General features: G+C 49.9%; 1 protein-coding gene across 1 annotated transcript; it reads left to right on the forward strand.

Moving 5' to 3' along the window:
* The first annotated feature begins 16799 nt into the window (after window positions 1–16799).
* On the forward strand, window positions 16800–17790 carry LOC311166196 (uncharacterized protein). The gene is made up of 2 exons (XM_084227665.1): window positions 16800–16865; window positions 17051–17790. Exons 1-2 carry the CDS (start codon window positions 16811–16813, stop codon window positions 17719–17721), a joined length of 726 nt encoding a protein of 241 aa, XP_084083791.1. The 5' UTR covers window positions 16800–16810; the 3' UTR covers window positions 17722–17790.
* The last annotated feature ends 966 nt before the right edge of the window (window positions 17791–18756 follow it).

Consider the following 18756-nt stretch of genomic DNA (forward strand, 5'->3'; position numbering starts at 1 on the left):
CACTGTCTTTTTAAATAGAATATATTCAGTTGGAATAAACTTCTGAAATCCATCCAATTAATCACAAATGATTTGAAAACTGAAATCAAATTATCCCCAGAGGCTTGCCTGATTAAGATGTTCTGAATGTTAATGAGCCCTGGGACACTGAATTCCTGCACTGAAGAGCTGAAGGCTGAACAAGCCTCTGCAGCAGTGACATTCAGCAGCAGCCTCCAAGTTGCTGACGATGTCAGCAGCCCCCACTGAGGCCATCCCTGCCCAGAGCCCGTGGGGGAATGGGCAGACAAGGAGAGCATCCCTGGGGCTGGGGCAGCACAACTCAGAGGCAGCAGGGGCTCCAGCTGGGAAATGGAGTGTGCAATGTGTCTGGGAAAGCCCTGCCTGGGCTGTGCCAAGCAGGACAGACAAGCCCTGACCCCCATCCCTGAAACAATTCTCTCAAGGAGACATTTCAAATGAATTACAATTATTTGCATCTCCTGAGTTGGATGTTCTGGAGAAATACCAACAAGCTATTTTCAGGAGCTCAGAACAACGAAAGAGACTTTGCTGGCAACTTCAGAAAATCAGAGACACTTTGCCAAAAGGTTTAATAAGACATTCATTCAACAAAAAACACTTCTCAAAGCATTGACTTGGCCCATTCAACTTCACAAACTCTAAGGCGGTTCAATTTTAGGTTATTAAAAATTGGAAGAGGAGAGAAATAGTAGAAGACACAGAAGGAGAGAAAGAGGAAAGGGAAACAGAGAAGCACACACACAGCTACCAACTCCTGGATTCCAGCAATGTTCAGATAGAAATTCCAAGAGGAGGTAGGGTCAAGATGTGTGCTGCCTTGTGGTCAGCCTTCAATCCCCCCTGGTCTTCCTGGGCCCTTCCCCCAGGTGGGACTTGGGGTCATTTGGTCCCTCAGGAGCTGGGCTGGGGGCTGCAGAGGTGGCTGTGGAGCATTGCCTGTGCTGTGCCAGGGACTGGCAGACACTGCTGGGCTGGGATGGAGGTTCTGGGGGGATTGGGGATCCAGGGCAGGGCAGTGCTGGGGTTGCAGGGCAGGGCAAGGCTAGACCTGCACCTGCCCCTGCCTGCTCCACACATGAAATGTTTCAACCCAAGAATCTCCTCCAGTTTTTCACAATTGGGAATGTTGGAGGTGAATCCCGAATTTCATGGGCATCTGGACAAGAACAGTTATTTTCCAGAGGAAGGAATGCCCCAGTTCATGGTTCATTTCTGTTTTGATTGCCTGGATTTTTTTTTGGTTTTGTTGTTGCTTTGTTTCCTTGGTGTGACTGAAGCTTCTGCTCAGGAGCAGAGTGACTCTTGCCAAGGAACTCTGATGTGCTGTCCCTTAATATTAAATCTGGTTTTTGCTGAACCCTTGGTGGGGGTTTTTCAGTGTTCTTAAGCCCTTGTTTGTAACAGGGTGAAGGAGCCCTGGCCCAGGCTCTGGCCCTGGGGAAGATGGGGATGCTGCTGGGGGGTCCCTGTTCCCCTGTCCCACCCCCCAGGGCCCTGGTACCCCTTCCCCATGTCAGGTTCCAGGGTAGAGCTTGTGGAACATCCTCCTGGGGAGGCTGCAGCGCCGGGGGCGGGGGGACCCAGAGGGACAGGGGAGCCCGCTGTGCACTGGGTTGGACTGCGCTGGGGGGAGCTGTGAGGGGGGGCCGGGGCAGAGTGACCTCCCAGTGACCTCACACAGCCCCCGTGTTATCACACAGAGCCCCTCTGGTGTCATACAGCCCCCTATGATGTCACATAGTCACCCTGTGAGGTCTTACAGCCTCCTGTGATGTCACAGCCCTTGTTACGATGTCACAATTAATGGTGTGATGCAATGCTGATATTCTATGATATCACAACCTGGTGTGTGATGTCACAGCCCCTCTGTGATGTCACAGAGATATCCTGTGATGACAGCATCCATTCTGTGATGTGCTGCCTATGATGTCCCAGATCCTACTCTGTGATATCACAGGAAACCCCATGATCACAGACAGCTGCTTTGCGATGTCACAGCCTGCTCTGTGATGTCACAAAGCCCCTTCATGACATCAAAGGACCAATGCTTGGATATAACTCTGTGATGTCATACAGCTGGTCTGCGATGTCACTGAAGATTCTGGGATGTCACAAAGTCACCTTGCGACATCACAGTCTGTTCTGTGATGTCATAGCTTTCTCTATGATGGTTCACAGCCACCCGGTGTTGTCCCAACCCACTCTCTGATGTCACAGAGACACCCTCTGTGATGGCAGACTCTGCTCTATGGCTCTACTCTATTTTGTCACAGCCAGCTGTGTGATGTCACAACCCCCTCAGTGATGTCACAAAACCCTCTCTGTGATGTCATACTGGCACTCTGTAATGGCACAGCACACACTGTGACCTCACAGCCTGCTCTTTTATGTAACACAATCCCATCTATGATGCTGTAACTGGTTAGTGACCTCACACAATAAACTCTTTGATGTCATAGCCCAATATGTGACCTCACACAACCCACTGTGGGACGCCTTAGCCTCCTGGGTGCCACCTCCCATCTGCTTTCAAAACACTGGGGGCCTGTGCTTTTCTTCTCATGGAAAAAACCATCTTTCATGTCCAAGCATCCATGGCCAAAATGGAGAATCAGCCTCCAAAATTCCTTATATCCAAGGATACATCCCAGGGAAAAGCTGTCAGGACTGTCCAGGTTCCCTTGTCTTCCTAAGGGCCAGCTCTCATCTACCTTTGAAACTTTGGGAATCCGTACTTTCCTTCCTATGGAAAAGAACTGTCCTTCTCGTCCAGATGCCCATAGACAAAAGTGGTGTTTGGCCTCCCAAATTCTGTCTGTCCAAGGATTCTTCGCTTACAACAGGTCTGGCTGTTGGCCTCCTTGGGGCAACCTCTAATCAGCCTTGGAAAAACTGGGACTCCACCCTCTCCTTCCTATGGAGAACTGTCATTCCTGTCCCATGTCGTTCAGACCCACGGCTGAAATGGAATTCCACCTCTAAAACTTCCAATATATCCAAAGGCTGCCTTCAGACAAAAGCTGCAAGGACAGGCAAGTCTGGCATGCCTTGGCCTCTGGTGACTGCTTCTCATCTGCCTTCACAACCCTGGGGCTCTGTGGTTTCCTTCCTGTAGAAAAGAACTGTCCCTCTTGTCCAGGCACTCTTGGCCTCAGGCACTTGACCACTTTATAGGGGCACAGGAGCTCTGTGCTCAGTGTGGTGGAGACTGAGGACAGCAGAGGAGAGCCCTGGGAGGGATTGAAGGGTGGTTTCAGAGAGGTTGGAGCTTTTCCTCATAAAGGATATAAGCATAAGAAAGGAATAATGGCACCAAGGGCAGCTGGGGAGGCCTAGCCTGGAGAGAAGGAGAAAAAAATTTCCCTGCCAGGGCATGGCTGTGGAGCAACACGTCCCGCAGAAGGAGCCTGAAGCCACTCAAGGCTTTGTGTGGGCAGGCAGAGGCAGGCAGGAGGCAGAGCTGTCAGCAAAGAAGGGGCCAGCCAGGTATGGCGGGGGGGGATGACGACAGCCTGCAGGGACAGAGGCACAGGTTTGCTCAGCATCAGAGGCACCTTTGACTTGATTGTCCCCAGCTGTCATCAGTGCCACCAGTGTTTTTCTCTACCTGGAAGCTGGAGACACTTTCTCAGTCGTGTCCTTCAAAGGGATTTATTAACCTTTCAAGAAAGCTGCTGTGTTTCAATCTGATTTTGACTTTTTGAGAAGATTTTTTGAGCACACTCTGAGGGATTGATTCTGATGCAAAGAGCACCAAAGCCCCAGAGGGTCATTAAAGTCCTTGTGCTGTGTCTGTGCTGCTGAGCTGGGCCGGGCTCCTGGCCCAGAGGCAGCTCCTGGCAAGGGCAGCGCTGCAGAGAGACAGCTCTGGCCAGGAGCAGCTCCTGTGCACAGCCCAGCAGGGCTGGGGCACTGCCAGGGCACCTCAGGGACACCAGCAGGGCCCAGACAGAGCTCACAGGGGCTCAGCACTGGCAGGGGCTGTGGGATGTCCCAGAGGGGGCTGTGTCACAGCAGCACCTCTGTGGCTGTGTCAGAGAGGCAGAGAGCAGCTGTGATGTCAGCAAAGGGCTGTGTGACAGCACAGAGTGGGCTGTGTGAGGTTTGGGCTATGACATCACAGAGTTTGTTATTTGAGGTCACTGAGCACTTACAGCATCATAGAAGGGATTCTGGAATATCACATAGCAGCCTGTGACATCATGGCATTGCTGTATGACATCAGAGAGAGGGCTGTGGGGTCAAAGTGTGTGCTATGACATTATAGATTGGCAGTATGACATCCCAGAGAGGGTTCTGTGGCATCACTAACGAGGTTGTGACATCACTCAGCTTTCTTTGACATCATAGAGTAAGATGAGGGGCCATAGAGCAGACTCTGCCATCATAGAGGGTGTCTCTGTGACCTCAGAGAGTGGGTTGTGACATCACTGGTTGGATGTGTAACATCACAGAACAGACTGTGACATCACAGCGTGGCTTTGTGACATCAGAGATTCTTCTGTGACAACACAGCTCACCTGCATGACATCACAGAGTGACATCCCAGTGTTGGCACTGTGACATCACAAAGGTGCTGTGTGACATCCCAGAGTGGTCTGTGACATGACAGAGATGGCTGTGTGACATTACAGGTGGCTGAGTGACATCACAGGGGCAGTGTGACATCACAGGGGCTGTGTGATATCGCTGGGGAGGTCACTCTGTCCTGGTCCCCCCTCACAGTTCCCCCCAGAGCAGTCCAACCCTGCTCATGAACAACGGGGTCCCTTTCCCCCCAGTTCCCCCACCCCCGGTGCTGCAGCCTCCCCCAGAGGATGTTCCACGAGCTCTACCCCAGAGCCTGACACGGGGACGGGGGGCTGGGGCCATGGGGGGTGGGACAGGGGGACAGGGACCCCCCAGCAACGTCCCCGTGTCCCCCAGGGCCAGAGCCTGGGCCAGGGCTCCTTCACCCTGTTATGAATGAGGGCTTGAGAGCGCTGAAAAAATCCCTAGCAAGGGATCAGCAAAACCCAGTTTTAATATTTAGACACAGCACCACAAAGTTCCTTGGCAAGAGTCACTCTGTTCCTGACTGGACACTTCAGGCACACCAGGGAAACAAAGCACCAAAAAACCAAACATAATCTAGGCAATCAAACGAGAAATGGGCTGAGAACTGTCCCCTCTGTCGTGTGTGTGACGCAAGGACAGTGAGGGCAAGGATAAAAGGAATATGGCTTGAAAGCTTAAAAGAGATCAAACTTAACAGGACTTAACTTATACTCTAACCTTTTACCTTCAACTTCACAATTTAGCAAAAGAACAGCACTTAACAATATTTATCCTAACTTATAACCTATGACTTAGCAATTTATAAGAGAAATAACACATAACAATATTTAACTTAGCTTATAACTTATATAAAACTTTTCAAGTTCGCAAAAGAACAACTCTTAGCAGCATTTAACTTCACTTAGACCTTGTGGCTTAACCTTACCTACAGGCCTGACAGACTCAGCTATCCAAGGCACTCAAACCCCTCAGACAGCAGCATTCTGCCACATTTCCCCAGCACAGGAACTCCTGTGTGCACACAGACACAAAGAGTCAGTGCAAGGGGCCTGTGAGAAATTCCCCTGAGGGCAGGAAATGCTCCCTGTGGATGCTTTGGCATCTCCCCAGCTGGCCAAGACGTTAGCCTGGAGGAGTGGGGGGGTTGGCCCAGGCTCCATCGTTGGTCAGGATCCCCCGAGTGCAGCAAACAGGAGAGTTCCCGTCTGGGAGAGGCCCCACTCAGAGGGAGTCACTGGCCCAGGAGAGCTCCAAGGGCTCCTTTTGGAGCGCTGTTTGCAGGGCCCCAAGAGAGGGGCTTCAGTCCCAGCAATGGTTCATCCAGGCTGCACTTGGCATCAACAGCTTTCTCTGGCAGGGTGAGAACAGGGATGTTGTGCCACTGAGGGAACAGAAACAGTTGCCAGAGCTGCTCCTAAAGGAACCAGGAGCTGGTTGGGCAGCAGCAGTGCCTGGAGCAGACAGTATTTGTGATGAGCTGCAGAGGAGCTGAGCCCAGGGGCTGTTGGCCAAGGCTGAGACCCAAGGAGCATTTCTGAGCTGGCAGGGCGGGCTGAGAAGGGGAGGGGGGAATGCAGCAGCACAGGGCCCATGGGACCAAGGGACTTTTGTGACACTATGGGGCCCTGTGAGACCAAGGGAGCATTGTGACACTGTGGGGCCCTGTGAGACCAAGGGACCCTTGTGATGTGTAATGCCAGTGGGCCGCTTCTAGCTGGATAGTGAGATCTATGCTAGATCAGGGTTCCTCAGGCGATCAGTCTCGGGCCGGGCAGCTCAGCCTTCCACAGGCCGAGTGTCCAAGCCCTAAGTGCCTTATAGCCTGGCACCTTAGCAAGCACAGTGATTATCAGCTCTTACTGATTTTCAGCTCTTTTATAATTTCAGCTCTTAGCCTGCTAAGGTGCTGGCCACAGTGGCTTTGACAAAGCAGATGGAGAGAGAGGAGAAGGCAGCCTCAGAGATTCCACGATGGTTTATTTGCAGGGAGTTTGCAAAGGGTTCCAACGACAGCTCTTCAGCCAGAATGGGCCAGGGTTACAGGGTTATATAGGGTTACAGGGGACCAGAAACTGATCAATTGTAAGGGTTAGGGTGAATAGCCTATAGGGTCACAGAGAGATAAGCTAGGCCGGGAGGACCTAAGTGAAGACTCCAGGCTTAGCTATTCTGACTCAGCATTTCCTTATCGCTAAGTTTCCATCCTCCACGGGGCCTTAGCCATCTCAGTGTCCGCTACATTGTGACACTGAGGGGCCTTGTGAGATCAAGGGACTATTGTGACACTGTGGGGCCCTGTGAGAACAAGGGTCCAGTGTGACACTGTGGGGCCTCATGGAATCATGGAGAGCACTGTGACATTGCTGGGCCTTATGGAACCAAGGGACCATTGTGACACTGCAAGACCCTGTGGAGCCAAAGGTCCATTGTGACATTGCAAGGCCTCATGGAACCATGGAGAGACCATTATGACACTTCACATCCTCATGGAACCAAGGGGCCGTTGTGACACTGTGGGGCACCATGGTGCCAAGGAGACCATTGTGACACTGAGGGGACTCATGGAATCATGAAGACCATTGGAACACTATGAGGCCTCATGGAATAGGCAAAGCATTGTGACCTTGTGAGGCCTCATGGCACCAGTCAGACCATTGTGACCCTGGGGGTCCCCACAAATCCAAGAGGACCATTGTGATACTGTGGGGCTTCATGAAACCAAGAGGCCTTTGTGACACTGCAGGGCTGCATGGAACATAAAGGCCATGGTGACATTATGAAACCCCATTGAACCATGGGTTCATTGTGACACCGCTGCAGGGCTGCATGGAACCAAAGCTCCAGGGTGACACAGAGGGGCCTCCTGTCATCAATGGTCCACTGTGACACTGTGGAGCCAAATGAGACCAGGAGACCATTGTAACACAGCAAACTCCCAGGCTCCAAAGGTCCGTTGTGACATTGCAGGGCTCATGGTACAGAGGTGTCATATGACATTGTGGGGCCATGGGAACAACAGAGACAATTCTGAAACTGCAAGGCCTCATGAAGTTGTTAGGACCATTGTGACAGTGCAGTGCCTTCTGGAACCAAGGGGCCATAGCAACACTGTGGAACCCAATCAAACCAAGGGTCCATTGTTACGCTGCTGGACCCCAAGGAATCAAGGCACCATTGTGACACTATGGGGCCCCATAAAAGCAAGGGAACATGGAACAGGTTTGGCTGGTTTGGCCTCCCAGGGACCACCTGACTGGTCCAGCTGACCTTGGCATGTTGAGGGTCTCTTCTCATCTGCTGCTGGAACATTGAGGCTCTGTGCTTTCCTTCCTATGGAAAAGAAATGTCCATCTCCAGGCACCCATGGACAGAATTGGGATTTCATAGCCAAATTTCCTTATATCCAGGGATTGTTCCCATAGGAATATTGCCAGGACAAGTCTGGCTGGCAATGGTTTCATGAGGGTCACATCCCATCTGTCTGCAAAACACTGAGGAACGCTCTGTGCTTTCTTTCCTGTGGGAAAGAACTGTCCTACTTCTCTAGGCATCCATAGCTGAGATTGGGGTTCCACCTCCAAATTTCCTTAATCCGAAGACTGCTCCCAGAACAAAATCTGCCATTACTGACGAGTCTGGCTGGCCATGGACTAGTGAGGCTCTCACCTGGCTTCCAAACACTGGGGCTCTGTGCTTTTCTTCCTATGGAAAAGAACTGTCCTTCACGGCCAGGTGACGGAGGCCAAATTTGAGGTTTAACCTCCAACACTTCCTGTTGTGACCAACTGGAGGATATTCTTGGTTTCAAACATTTCATGTGTTGGGAAGGAAGGGGCAGATCCAGCCTTGCCCTGCACTGGAAACCCAGTCCCCCCAGAGCCTCTATCCCAGCCCAGCAGTGTCTGCCAGTCCCTGGCACAGCACAGGCAATGCTCCACAGCCACCTCTGCAGCCCCCAGCCCAGCTCCTGAGGGACCAAATGACCCCCAAGTCCCACCTGGGGGAAGGGCTCAGGAAGACCAAGGAGTATTAAAGGCTGAGAACAAGGCAAGCACACATCCTGACCCTATCTCCTCTTGGAATTTTCATCTGAATGCCACTGGAATCCAGGAGTTGGTAGCTGTGTGGGTGCCTCTCTGTATCTTCTTTGTCTTTCTTTTTTTCTGTGTCTTCTTCTTCTGTTTCGGTGCCCCTGAAAATTTTGATTAACATTAAATTGAACAGCCTTAGAGTTTGTGAGTGTGAATGGGCTAAGTCAATGCTTTGAGAAGTGTTTTTAGTTGATTGAATGTCTGTCGTAGTTTGACATGACAAGAAATTTAAAAAGCAATACAAAACTTTTTGTGGAACTGACAATCTGTTAAACCAGGAAGATACTGAACATGTCTCTGTGAAACACATATGGTAAAGGTGAAAAAACCCAGGAACCTCCTCTTTCTTTTCAAGTCAACAAAGTAGCAGCAGGCCCTAGCCCCGGCCTTATCTCAACCAAACCAAACTAAACAACCCTGCCATGGAAGAACCTCAAAACACCTATTTTTTCCTCTTGTAAAAAATTCCCCATAACCTTAACAAGAAAAACTTCCCTCCTTAAGTAAACTAAAAAAAGACTATTCTAGATAGAGTAACCTAACTAGAAATACTTGGTTTTCTTTCTTTACATTGTCAGTAAAAAGAAAAAGTTGTAAAGAAAAAACAATTGTTCTAAAGAGTTTATTTAAATTCTTGTTACCTTTTTTCTTTTTTAATTTATCTTTAATAAATTTTCTTTTTACCCTTTTAAAATTTTAGGCCTACTTTATGTTTCTCCTAATCCCAACTCAGAACAAAAGAAATACATAAAGAATTAACCAACACTAAAACCCACCACATTCATCAATACATTAATTGAGGAATATCAAAAAAAGAAAAATCCTTAATTAACAAACCAAAACCACTACAATGTCGTAAAAAAGCTTTTGCCAAGTTTCTCTGATTTTCTAAAGATACCAGTAATGACTGTTTTATTCTTTTGAGCTCCTGAGAATCTCTTGTTGGTATTTCTCCAGGGAGTCAAACTCAGAGGACACAAATAATTGTAATTCCTTTTTAAGGTCTCCTTTAGAGAGTTGTTTCAGGGGTGGGGGTCAGGGCTTGTCTGTCCTGCTTGGCACAGCCCAGGCAGGGCTTTCCCAGCCACATTCCACACTCCATTTCCCAGCTGGAGCCCCTGCTGCCTCTGAGCTGTGCTGCCCCAGCCCCAGGGACGCTCTCCTTGTCTGCCCATTCCCCCACAGGCTCTGGGCAGGGATGGCCTCAGTGGGGGCTGCTGACATCCTCAGCAACTTGGAGGCTGCTGCTGAATGTCACTGCTCCAGAGGCTTGTTCAGCCTTCAGCTCTTCAGTGCAGGAATGCAGTGTCCCAGGGCTCATTAACATTCAGAACACCTTAACCAGGCAAGCCTTTGGGAATAATTTGATTTCAGTTTCCAAATCCTTTGTGGTTAATTTTGCAGGTTTCGGAAGCCTATTTAAAATAATAAACTATGTTTAAAAAGACAGAGTGAAAAGATTTTTTTGGTTCCTGTTTTGTTTTTTTTCCCTGTTCATAAATTGATATGTATAATCTCCAATTGACACTGAATCCAAGTACCTCCTCATGCATTTTGAATCGATATGAAAATCAAGAGTCTTCATGGCTGACAATCAGCCAGACTCTGTCCCTACCCCCACCCCACCATTTCCCCCATCCAAGCCCTGGCACTCAGAGAAGCCTTGTGCAAATCTGAGCTTCCTCCAGCCCTGTCTGGGTCGGCTGTTGTCTGTCTCTGCCCAGATGCGCGTAGGATGGTTCGTTCCGATCGGGCTTCAAAATACGAGGCTGGACTCTCAGATTTTTGGTCTTCAAGGTTGTTTATTATTTCTTATCTACAAAGTTTTCTCTCTGCCCAGCCGGGATCTGACCAGCAAGGCAGCCGATTGCATTCTGACCGCCCACAGGGCAGTCGTGTCTTTTTATAACAAAACCTACGTAAATCTTATTTACCTTTTGTCACCAATACTTTTCATTCTTATTAGCAAGTGTACCTTCACCAAGAACCTATCAAAAAATATTTGCGTCATACAGAAAAATGAAAGACATGAAGAAGGAAGAAGAACCACGAGATAGGCCCAACTTCCTCCATCTTGTCTCCATAACCCCCCTGTACCAAAATCTTAAAACCTGTATTTCACCTTGTAATCATACTATTTCTACATCATTCAAACCCCAGAGATTCTCATATCCTCATATGCAGGTGGCACATCCCTAGAGGGATCAAAGTCAAGCCACCAGGTGCTTTTGGCAACATTCCAAGACCTCCGAGCCCCCCCAAGGGTTCTCTCGGTAGCTCTGGACATCTGAAGCGATGTGCTGAATTCCCACATCTGGGTGCCCTGCTGGCTCAGCGTCCTCACCTGGGGCAGTGGCATGGCTCCGGACGATCAGGGGACATTCTGATGAGGAGACGTCCCTGCAGGGGATGGGGTCCCAGGAGTTGGGTAATGTCCTGTTTATACACAAATGGGATGGGGTCCACAATGGGGAGGCAATTCCCAATGCAAGGAGGGGGTCTCAGTGTGGTTAGAAGGCATGGAAAAGGGAGGAGGAGAGGTGGGGAGGTGGCTATTTTGGGGTGTAAGGGTAGGAAAACTTGGAAAGGGAGGTGGCAAAATGGCAGGGCTGGTCACATTGCAGCAGCATTTTGCAGGGAATCAATAGGAGGTGGAACAGGGTAAAGGGGAACTGGAGGGAGGAGGAGGGAAAAGTCCAGGGCAGCAGGTGCCTTGCTGTCCAGATAAAGGGAGAGAGGGGATCAGGAGGTGCAGGGAGATGGCAGCAACCCTGTGCTGAGTAGCAACAACCACCTGCTGAACACCCCTCAGGTGGGAAGAGGGTTTGGGCACATGGGATGAGGAAGACAAGGAAGGGGTTTTTAACCGGGGACCCAAAACTTTTCCTGAATTTTCCACTGATTTTTTAACTGAATCATAAATAGAACAAAAAAGAAGATTAAGGGAAAAGATGATGAAGCTTCTACATTTTAAACTTTCTCTCAGTTTATAAAACAAATTGTCCTGGTTTAGGGCAAATTTGGGAGAGAATCCCCAAAGAGGGGCCCCTCCAGAAAGCAAACCCACACGGTCCCTCCCCCCAGCCGGTTCGGGAAGAATTCCTCAGAGAGAGGTGGAAAGAACCTGTTTATTGCACAGCACAGCACCCCCCGCACACAAAATGAACAATACCAGATGACAGCACTGTTACACCGCTCTGAAAAAGATGACAATTCAGAAAGTCTCTCTGGGGGGGTTGCTCTGGTATCAGTCCCTCCGGCGCTGGGCAGCTGCTGCAGCCACAGGGTGCAAACTCTTGGTGTTCCCAGGTCCCAGTCCGGAGCAGGGTCGAGTAGATCCAAAGAGAGGAGAAGAGAAACAGTCCTGGAAGAAATTTGGACTGTTTAGCTAAACTAACTAATGAGAAAAAAAGCAAGAAGCGGGGGCAAGCAGAAGCAAGAGCAAAAGCCAAAGGAAAACAAAAGAAACAGAAACAGCACTATGTACTGCCCCATCTGTATGTCCCGCTGGCCGTGGGGGAGCGGCTGATAAGGAGCCAAAACAAAACATTCCCTCTGCAGAGCCAGTCTTGAAGGCAGGGAACATAATATCCAGCATAAACAGACAAACGAATGGGGATACAAGCATCCTAATGTCAGCCCAGGACACCCTATAGTACTGGGGACTATTTAGAAAGGGAAACAACTACCCAAAAGATCCTAGAAACTATTGGAAAGACCCTAGAGAGTCTGAGAAAAAGAGGATATCTCCCCCAAACTTCTCCCCTTGATACAGATATGCACCAAATAAGTCTGAGGGATTGGGTACTAATTAAGTCATGGAGCAATACCCCATTAACTCCAAAATTTGAAGGTCCCTTCCAGGTATTACTCACAACACACACTGCAGTAAGGACACGAGAAAGAGGCTGGACTCACATCACCTGAGTCAAAGGACCGGTACCACACCCCCAAAGAGCAGACAGGATCCAACAGCACCAACTACAGACTCTTCCATGTGGGTTGCAATCCCGAACTCAATCTCAAATAACCTTTAGAAGGAAACCAAAGGTCACTTAGAAGGACTGATAAAAGGACAGAGACTAATATACTACAAATTATTATACTTTTCGTTCAAGTCATTATTATTTATTGCTATTGTTGTTAACTTATGAATGTGGAATTTTTAGTTCGTGTTGGAGCCTTTGTTTGGGAGTATATTATGATGTTATTGGATTAGAGATTGGAGTGAACATTTTGTTAACTGTTTGGTGTAAAGATTTCATCTATTACTTTGAACATAGAGAATGGGTTCCTCCATCTATTTTAAACTGTTTAAGGCTCTAAGTTGAAGAGTTATAAGAGTTAACTGTTAGTATTATAGTTAAGTGTAAAATTACTAAAAGGGTATACCACCAAGAGAGTTCTAATCATCTACTTTTCTCCAAAGAAAACCTCTGGGGTTTCAAACCTACTCTCCTACAGGATATTTCTCAAGGGCTAACAAATTGATAGGAAGTGGGAGGAAAAATACGGACTCTAGAAGAAATAATTAACACATATGGACCCGCAACTTGGGCCCAGGATGGATCCCGGGGATATACCAAATTTACATGCTCAATAAGATTATTCGACTCCAGGCAGTACTAGAAATAGTCTCCAACAGAACATCACTTGCCCTTGACCATATTAGTTACCAATTGGCCCTAACTACAACTGTCATCTACCAAATTCGACTTGCAGTCTATTATTTGTTAGCTGATGAGGGAGGGATATGTGGAAACTTTAATTCGTCAGAGTGCTGCCTGGAAATCAATGATAGAAGTGAGGTAATAAGAAACATCTCTACAGAAATACAAAAAAACCCATATGTGGGAAATAAGGAGTGGACTCCCCTAATGAACACCAGTTGGTGGGATGATTTTTGGTTTAATATTTTTACCTTGTTTACTCCCATATCTAGTTACGATTATATCATCCACAATTCAGGCTGGCACACACATTTCAGAAACAATTACTCAAGTTCAAAGCAAAAGAATGATGGTTGAAAGTCTAGAAAGAGAACACAAAAAAGCTAAAAGAGTTTATGACCAGTATCAGAAGTTATGAAAGTTTTATTTCCAAGAAACAGAAATTACAAATTGATGCTGGTTTAAAAAGAAACAGGGGGATATTGTGAGAAATGAAACCCTGGAGACGGGAGCTCTTTTCAGAGTGGTAGTTGCTAGTTGATGTTGATCAAGTTGATAGGGTCTTAATTTAAAGTGTTGGTCTGTTGTGGAATATTGAATGTTAGATTTCTGGGACTTGCCTTTGGTGTCCACTGTTAAGTGTTACTATCTTACCCTGTATTTGTATCCCTTTCCATCAGGAACCACTTCCCCTGCTCCCAGAAGGACTTGCACCCAGACTGAATTGAATGAGGGGCTGTAGGTACTATATGGACCCTCTCAAAAACAACAAACCAGCACAGAAACTATGATTTTAACCTGGCAGAACCACGGGAAATCACCCACCATTGACCAGAGCCGGATTCCGTCCTGTCACTGTAATTTAAACAGTACTCAGTTTGGATGACACCCCTAAACTACAAAGCAACATTGTCTTCCTAAGGACACTCGTGAGGACGGAAGCCCCAGTTCTGGCGAGAGACAAAGCTGCACACCTCCTCCTCTTCCTCTGTGTCACTCCTGGAAGCAGCGGCGGCATGCGAGCGACCCGTCGGACCCCCTCCCAAGCTGATTTTTTATAAAGGCATTAAAAAGGAGAAAAATCTCCTGCCCTATATATTTCAAGAGGGAGAGAAAGAAATCGGAAAAAGGGTCTCGGAGGAGAGAAAGAAAAAGGAAAAAGCTCCGGCCCGGACTCGGCAGCTCCCAGGGACACCCGCAGGACGCAGCGCCCTTCACAATTCCAGCCAATCAGAGAACGCACTAACCCATTTCCAGCCAACCAGAGCGTTTCTCGCTGATGACTCACCAGTTGCCGGGCGGACCCGCGGAGCCTAGCGGCCCCGGAGCGGAATTTGGGGCTCGGGCCGGGGGGACGGATCCGAACCGGGGGGTCCCCGAGCCCCCTGCCCACCCCTGGGGCCGATCGGGGGCTCCCCCCAGCCAGCAGCCGGTGCTGCGGCGGCCGTGGGGCAGAGGGGTGGGAAAGGGGGGTCCGGGCTGGGAGTGGAGGAAATGCGGGAGGAAGAGGAGGGAGAGGAGGAGGAGCAGGAGCGGGAGAATCCCGCCGCTCGCACCGCCCGCACGCTGAGCCTGCAGCACCCCCAGCCCCGGGAGCATCGCCCCCAGCCCCGAGGCGCAGGTGAGGGCGGAGGCCGATCTCGCCCCGACTCTACCGAGGGGTCTGCGGGAGGATTTTTTTGGAGAGTGTTCGGAGCCGGCAGATGACCGACTCGACCCACGGATATCTCCGGGCTCCCTAAGAGGAGCTTTTTCGGGGTGAGAAGAGCCGCGATCTCCCCTCGGGAGGGTCTTGGGGGAACCACGTGGGGATGGCCCGGTACCGACTAGGCGGGCCATTGGATTTGGGGATCCCCGTGAGAGCCGGGGCTGTGAAACGTGGGACCCCCGGGCCGGGGAGAGGGGAAGGGGCGGAACCGGAGCTGGGGGACCCCCGGCAGCCCGGAGATGAGGCGGGGACAGGACCCCCTGACCCTGACAGGGGCACGTCCTGGGGTGACTTCATGGTGCTTGTACCCCCATCGGTCCGTTTAGCTCAGAAATGAGTTCTGCACCTTTAAGGCTGGTTCTGAGAGCGAAGGGGAGGAGGAAGAAGCAGCAGTTTGTTTTCAGAAACTGCACTCACTCCTCCACATTCCGGCTCCTGGATTGTTGTGATGCCTTAAGGAGCTGGAACAGAGGCTAGATGGAGCTTAGAGGAATAAAGTGGATTTTTATTGAAGTGCCTTCAAAGGCCACACTCTGGCAGTACCGGAGCCGCAGTTGTGGCTCTGCCCAGATGGCTCCAAGATGGGAGCAAAAGAGGGCTTGGTCACAAGATCTCACATTTTTATAAGTTTGAGTCCATTTGCATATAGGAGTTAATTGTCCAATTTATAGCTTCAAATTATGAAGTTTCATCTTCCTTGCTTGCTTGCCCACCATCCTCTTTTCACATTGTTTATGCTTTGAGCCTGAAGTTTGAAGAGATTGTGCTTGAGTCTCCAGCTAGAATAGGATTGTTTTGTCTTCACCAGTCTGTGAAAAGATCCCAGTAACACTTAATATAAAGCTAAAAGCTGCACACCAAAACAGAAGAGAAAAACTTAAAACCTAAGGTATCAGTTGTCTGTGGACAGACACACAGCAGGATAGAGCTCTCCTTTGCTTTTAGTTAGTTTGTGGCTGGCTGAGGCAGAGAAGTTCCCTGGACTGTGGTTTTTCTTTTTCTTTGGAGCTGTTTGAACCTGCTCTGGACTGAACACCCAGAAGAGCACCAGCAGCTCCCACCTGTGGCCCACCTGGCTGGGCCTGGTCTGCAGCATTTCCAGCACCTGAAGGACTTATAAGAGACTGATAAGAGACTGAGTGAGCCAAGCTACAGCCCACAGAGGGACTTTCTGAGTTTGTCATCTCTTTTGGAGAGGCAAGAGTTTTTATTGTTTAATATTGTTCTTTTTTTTTTTTTTTTTTTTTTTTTTTTTGTGCTGGTGAATGCTTTGCCTGTTAAATAAACAGTTTTTTCCACTTTTCTCTGAGGAAATCTTTTCTCGATCTGGTTGGGGGAGGGGCCACTTGAATTTGCTTTTTAGAGAAAACCCCTTTGGAGGTTTTTTTCCCAAATTTGCCCTTTACCAGGACAGGGCAATGGGAAGAGGGGGGAGCCCCAAGTGGCTGGACCAGGGGGAGGCTGGAGAGGGGAACCCAAAACCCCCCAGCATCCCTAAGCAGGACCCTGGAGAGGGGGGATCCCCAGGACCCATGAGGATCCCCAGCAGCCCTGAGACAGGGGACAACCAGAACCCCAGAGGGAGGAGACAGGAAATGGGACACTGCTGGTGTCTTTTTTATTCACTCTTGGTTCTTGGAGGTTTTTATGAACACCAGATGATTTCTAGAGATGGACTTGGGAGGGAGGAATCCCCAACCCAAGGCATTCACACCTTGTTTTTCCCCAAACCAGGATTTCCCATCCCAAACCTTGGCTGGATGGAGGAGGAGAAGGCTATGAGGAACAGGAAGATGCCCCTGGACACCCAGGCAGGTGAGGAGGAAGTCAGTGCCCCTTTCCCCCTCTCTCCTGCTCCATTTCCCAGCCCAGCACGGCCCCTGGCTGCCGGACAACCCTGCTGCCAACACCGTCCTGCTGAGGATGCACTGGGGGGATCTCCTTCCCCTTCCCTCTGTCACAGAGGCAAATCCCATCCTCTTCTTGTCCTTCCTCCCCAGGGAAGGAGCTGAGGGTGGTGACCAGGGAGGACAAATCCCCACAGCAGAACCTCATGGAAGAGGCCATTTTAAGCAGCTTCACGGCACAGGAATCCAACTGGAAGGAAAAGCCAGAGAGATCCCACAGGAGGAGGGGTTGCAAAGCCAGTCCAGGGTGCTCTGAGAAGGAAATACCCATCCTGGTCCAGGAAGGTGGGCAGAGCTTCAGCCAGAGCTCAGAGCTGGTGGCCCACGAGCAGCTTCATGACAGCGAGAGGCCCCACGAGTGCTTGGAGTGTGGGAAGAGCTTCAGGAAGAGATTCAACCTGATCTGCCACCAGCGGTTCCACACTGGGGAACGGCCTTATGAGTGCTTGGAATGTGGGATGAGCTTCAGCCACAGGTCTGACCTGGTTGTCCACCAGCGGTTCCACACTGGGGAGAGGCCCTACGAGTGCCCCGAGTGTGGGAAGAGGTTTCACACCAGCTCCCACCTCCTTGTACATGAGCGGATTCACACCGAGGAGAGGCCCTTCCGCTGCCCCGACTGCGGGATGGGCTTCAAACACAACTCCACCCTCGTCACCCACCGACGCATCCACACCGGGGAGAGGCCCTACGAGTGCCCCCAGTGTGGGAAGAGCTTCTCAGACCGCTCGTTCTTTACCCGACACCAACGGAGGCACCGGTAAGGGAAGCCCTGCGAGAGCCCTGACTGCAGGAAGAGCTTCATGCGCTGCTCCAACTCCATCCCCATCGGAGAACCCACATTGGTCAGAGCCCTGGTGACCCACATTCCCTTTGATACACAGTGGGAAGTGGCTGGTGTTCCTTTTATTTTGCCTCTAATTATCTTTTGGTTTATCTTCCTCTCTTCAAAACACAGAAAATTGGGGTAAAAATCAACAAATTCTTCAAAGGCATTTAAAGCCTCACATTTTACTTGTGTTTTGGGGGAATCTTGGATTCTGGGAGATATCTGGGAGGATATTGGGGGGGGGGTTGGGGGGTATTCGGTTTAGATGTCTATTTCTTGGCATTCCAAAAGACAAGAGGGATTTATCTGTCAGCTCAAAACTGCTCAATGCCACTGAAAACTACTCAATCCCACCCCAAAATGACTCGATTCCACAGCCCCTCAGGGTGAAATGGGGTTGAAAGGGGATTGGGCCAAGCGGGATGCAAATCAGGAAGGGTGAGATGAGCATTGGGTGGCGCAGGACGAGAGGATGGGGTTTGGGAGGTGGGAAATGGGGGAAATACAGCTTGGGAAGGGGGTCTTGATGTCCAGGAGGGGTGGGATGGGATAGGTTTGGGATTGGGGAGGTGGGGTGGGGTCTGGAATGAGACAGCCAAAGTTTGGGGATGATGAAGGGAGGGGGAGCCTGTTACTGATTGAGTTTTTGGATATTCTAGGTTCATGCAGAGATTTTGGGGTATCTCACATTTCTGAGGCAGTTTTGGGGCACTCCCCCAGCTCTTGAGGGGTTTCCTGAGAGCAGCTCCATGGAGCCCCATTGCCAGGGGTGGTTGCCATGGGCACGAGCTCAGAGCTGTAGCCAGAGTCCATTGCCTTGGTGCTGGAGAGCAGAGAAATCATGAACGGCCCCAGACATCTCCAGTGTGTGTTTGGGGCTAGGGCAAGTTGTGCACAGGTGGGGTGGTCACTGCCCCACCCCAGCAACTGCAGCCTCTGGCCCAGCCCCAAAGTGGCTGCCAGGCCCCTG

The sequence above is a fragment of the Fringilla coelebs genome, assembly GCF_963513975.1.
Source record: "Fringilla coelebs genome assembly, contig: SCAFFOLD_41, whole genome shotgun sequence".
NCBI classification, from domain to species: domain Eukaryota; kingdom Metazoa; phylum Chordata; class Aves; order Passeriformes; family Fringillidae; genus Fringilla; species Fringilla coelebs.

Excerpts from the sequence above, each read along its gene's own strand:
- LOC311166196 (XM_084227665.1), top strand. The coding sequence starts at position 16,811 with ATGGAGGAGGAGAAGGCTATGAGGAACAGGAAGATGCCCCTGGACACC. Across the intron at positions 16,866-17,050 it reads GCCCCTGGACACCCAGGCAG|GGAAGGAGCTGAGGGTGGTG; the intron begins GTGAGGAGGAAG and ends CTTCCTCCCCAG.